This window comes from Perkinsus marinus (genome assembly GCF_000006405.1).
Source record: "Perkinsus marinus ATCC 50983 genomic scaffold scf_1104296952136, whole genome shotgun sequence".
Classification (NCBI taxonomy): domain Eukaryota; phylum Perkinsozoa; order Perkinsida; family Perkinsidae; genus Perkinsus; species Perkinsus marinus.
The window spans coordinates 148,386-153,031 of record NW_003208996.1 but is presented as its reverse complement, the minus strand read 5'-3'; the positions used below and the strand labels follow the sequence as shown (position 1 = coordinate 153,031).

The window sequence follows — 4,646 nt, the reverse complement described above, 5'->3', positions numbered from 1 at the left end:
AACTGTAGACCCACGATGAGTACTATATCGCTGTTGCGATGAGACTACGTCGTCGAACTACCACTGGGCTGTATCTGATTCTCATGTTGTTGTAGTGTAAGAGTAACTCGCAATAGACTCACTCTAGCATATACACAAGTACGCCGCTTTTGATTACACTTTGATAGATACAAAGTAGATGCGTATACCACCCAAATAGACCGTTGGACATTCTCATGGTATTATAGGTGACGTAACACACCCAAACGATGAAGAGCAGTATATGATCCGATAAAAAAGTGGTAAACCATCTCGGAACGAATTCTTCTCGTCTCACTAGGGCAAGGCATTTCCGCAAGAAATGAAAGACACCCGTAGGATTAAGCTCTTCATGATGCATTAAACCATGGTCGTGAATTCTCTGGTAATTAGGTTTGTAACAGAAGAAACAAACCACATAGAGAGCGACGATAGTGATTATGGAAATCACCAACAGCACAGCCCTCAACTGATCGCTTTGCACGTTTCCTTCGCCATAACGGGGGAACTCAGATTCGCCAGCAAATGAAAAGCAAGCGAATACCAGGACTTGTGTAGCACCAAAGAGTAGTGTCAACACAACCAACACGTTAATAAAGAGCCCTTGAACACCCTCCTGCTTGCGAGTGTGCAACTTGTGTCGGCGACCGTTTACAAGAGTCCACGGTGCTGTCTCGGGGTACTTGAATATTCGGAATGGCAATAATAAAGTGAGAGCCCATGACATCACATTAGAGCAGTTTTTATCATCATCTTGCTCATCATCACTGTCGCTAATTTGGGTATCAAAGGCACCATTTTGGGGACACGAATGTGGAGGAGCTTTTATAGGAGAGCCTGGCTGAGTTGGCGGGGTTGACACCGTGTCACCATTCTGTTCGGTGTCACCACAATAGAGACCTCCCAGTTGTTGCGCTAATTCATCCGGGTCGGCTGAGAAGCGAACAGACCTTCTTATATGAGGATGGGGTGTTAGCGATGCCGGATTGTCGGGATCGTCGAAAGGTTGATCACTTGAAGCGAGCCTAGGCGATGAAATACTCATTCAGCCGTCTTACGGAGTAATGAACTACAAAGAAACAACAGTAACGACCTGTATCTATTCCCTAGTGCATGCCAATACCATACCATAATTAACACAACAGTAGAATTCAGTAGGTGAATACTCATGGGGTCTGGGTCAACGCGATGATGCTACTCGATAGGATAGTGGAAAACAGAGAAACTAGTGCAAAAATCGATCGTCGGGGGGTTGATCATCGACCTGCAAGTTTCAACAGCCCCACACCCATACCATCGCTATTGGAGCCATAATCGACACAGCTCTATAGAGTTCAGAAGATAAATACTCACAGCTCATATGTGTTAATGCGATAATTTAACGCCTCACTATAGTTGAAACCAATCCGACATGCTGATGGGGAATCTAGGGGGTGATTAACGGTAAGGACGGAGTGATCGATTAGTATAAGCAATTATATCAAGGATATGGGGCAGCTATGCCATACCTAGATATGCCTCAGTGCAATTAACTCTACCAAATGGGGCAGCTATGTCATCTCAAGATATGCCTCAATATAATAAACTCCACCAAATGGGACAGCTATGCCGTTCCAAGATATTCCGCAAAACAATCAACTCTACCGAATGGGGCAGCTATGCCATTCAAAGATTTACCTCAATAGAATGAATTACACCAAATGGGGCAGCTATGCCATAGCTCCCTGCAACCAATACCTCTAATTTCAACTATATAAGCAACTCCTCCTCTAACCAGACTTTCTAGAAGTAGACAGACCAGCTCCACCAGTGGCGCCAAAGGAACTTGAGTCTAGCCTAGAAGCAGTGATCACCCTAACTGTAACAACGATAATGATCAGGAACAGGTATATCATACGAGCTGGCGATGCTTCTTCACTCACGGGATGACACACCTCGCTAGTAAAGATGAATTGAAGCACCCTACAGGCTATAGCACAATGGCTGGTGACATCTCGAATGGGAACTGGGGACATCTGTAATCCACATTGGTAAGATGCTTTTACTCACAATGGGCATCAATAGACTACTATAATGAGCACTATAAGCATCAAACATTTAAGCGTTCGATTATACCGATAAAGGGAACTTTGACATGCTAACAGCGGTCGCGTCTTGACGACAAAGTCATGACCTACGGAACGGGCTCCTGAGAACGTACAAGGCACTGCGAATTGCATTCACAGAAATACCCGCTGGACGCGATCGCATCCAATCCATTGTCGCCGAGAGCTCCAGATTCCTGTACGAACTTTGTCCATTCAGTTGGTGAATTCAATGACAAACACAAAATTCAAAGCAGAGAGGATGAAAGAGAATTAAGAGCAGGCATGTCGAGCACAGTGGAGAATTCGTCAAAAAGATGAATTTACCCAGATGTTAGAGCCAGAGTCGGTAGGGAAGGCTATCAAACTCATAGCGTTCCAATGGCACATCTATATACGAATGATCATGGTGAGTTAGCCTCTGATTGGATCATGCTTTGACCTTGTAGGTGCTGCTTGCTCATACTGCTGAGTCAGGGCAACTAGTTGCTCCTGGAAAAAACAGCAAATAAAAGCATCAAACTCCTGATCATCCTTATGTGTAAACAGGATGTGTTTCGCTTGCTGCGAAAAATAGCCCGCCGAAAACAGGGTAATTTACGCTGAGATGAGCAACTTGTTCTTCAGCCACCGTTGCTCGCACTATATTCTCGCTACGCTCTCCCTCGAGGCGTTCGACCTGTGCCTCTAGAATATCACACCTGTCAGCTCGGTCGCGCTCAGTAGACTGGCCAGACTTCTCTCACCGATTTTGAAGTACACGTACATCCGGCAATGTTCGTGCTCTTGCCGCGTCTAGCTTTCTTTCCATATCCTGATTTCTCTTCAGGAGCCTTTGGAACTTGGAGTCTGTACAGAACTAATTAGTGATAGAGCATTCTCTCACGCTGATTAGATAGTTGTCACAGCTGTTGGTAGCAGAAAGTCACGCAGAAACCTATAATGTTCCCGGGGGAATTTTCTACATGGCTAGGAACAGATCCTTCAACCAGTATCTCATATGAATTTCATCACATTAGGAAAAGTTTTTTTCGCTGTTATCAAACTCTGGGGAAGGCTTGCTAGGTTTCTGGTGGATACGTTACTCGACAGATTGTTTTCATCCTCGCTGCGAGTTTGATCAGCGATTCTCGCAGGAAACTGCGTTGAATGTCTTAGTTTCGCCAACTCCGCTTCCTGTGCTGCTATCGTTACCTACTGACTCATGTACAATAGCTAGGAAGAAAACTAGCAACAGGCACACTTGGAGTTTCTCAATTTTCCTAGCCGACTCCATTTGGAGTCGTGAAAGATTATCCTTCTCAGCTTCTAATACGGCTTTCAGCTCCTCTGTTTCCTGGCAGTAGGAGAGTATCGCCACGATTACTAATGTTCCATCAGACACTATGTATATAAGCACATGAAGATATAAAGGCATCAATATTCAAATATCTATAATATTCAAAGATTTAAATATAGGATGATCTCGAGCAAGAGGAACCCAAGCATGAGTAAACAACGACTGAATACTCCATCTCAAATGTCGTGTAATAAAAGTAGTGGAAAAAAACGTTATTGAAATTGTCTAAGATACGGCATGAAATTTGTTATGGAATTTGGCCTTCTCTGATACCACCCAACACATTATCAAAAAAAATACATCGTCTTTTCTGGAAATAAATGAAAATGACTCATCCGTAATAACCCCACAATAGCACGTAGCACAACTAAACTGTCTACACGACGATACCCTCTAAATTCGTGACTGTAGGGTTCACCTTCTCTTCTTCAACAACTCCCTCAGGTGAACCCACCGACCGAGCTTCAATATCCTCCTGAGCATGCTAATTGAAAACCGTTGAGTACAGGCGACTCACTATCTTCCTCAGGACATCTTGAAACGACTCATTCCGTTTTTCTTCGGGGATTCGTATCAACCAAGTCTACAAATGTCCATGTCTTATTCCTGTATGAAACCGCTTCACTTTAGCGACTGATGCCAACCATTTGAGCTGGTCCTCAAACTCTCGTGCTTTCTGCACTAGCCGTCTTTTTTCACTCCGCAGGCGCTTCGCTGTTTGGCAACTTTCATTGGCGGATTCAACCAGTCGTGTTATGACCTAGCAGTCTCCTATTGCACTGAACAGGTCATTCAGTGTTTCTCACTGGATCAACTTTAGCTGCATCGATGAGAATGGTCTCATCCTCGGGATGTGCCTACCCCCAGAGCTCAACGATTATCTCTGGTTTCTTCAACTGAGTTCGTGAGTTTCCTCACTACATTATCAAGATTCACACAAGATTTTGGGTAGCAGTGTGCGAAAACCAACGATAATTCCTCAAAACTTCCTCATAATTTTCACCTCTTTATCAACACATGGAGTTTATCATGTGCATATATTCCCACACTGATCATGATCAACTACATTTGTTGGTAAAACTGTGAAAATTCTGAGAGGAAATTTTCAGAAATTATCTCTGGTTTCTGTACACATCTACTCAAGATCATATGTGGACTTCCATAGTGTAGTGAAAGAATCCAAACACATATTCTCACACTGCACC

At 43.8% G+C, this 4,646-nt stretch overlaps 1 protein-coding gene across 1 annotated transcript in view; it reads right to left on the bottom strand.

Annotated features, from left to right (window-relative positions):
- Nucleotides 1-4,229: 4,229 nt before the first annotated feature.
- Nucleotides 4,230-4,646, bottom strand: part of Pmar_PMAR024166 (hypothetical protein) — a gene marked incomplete at both ends in the record, with an annotated part of 1,142 nt that continues 725 nt past the window's right edge. Inside the window, one exon of the mRNA XM_002777280.1 lies at nt 4,230-4,298. Coding sequence (XP_002777326.1) covers nt 4,230-4,298 — 69 coding nt within the window. The remainder of the gene's footprint in view (nt 4,299-4,646) is intronic.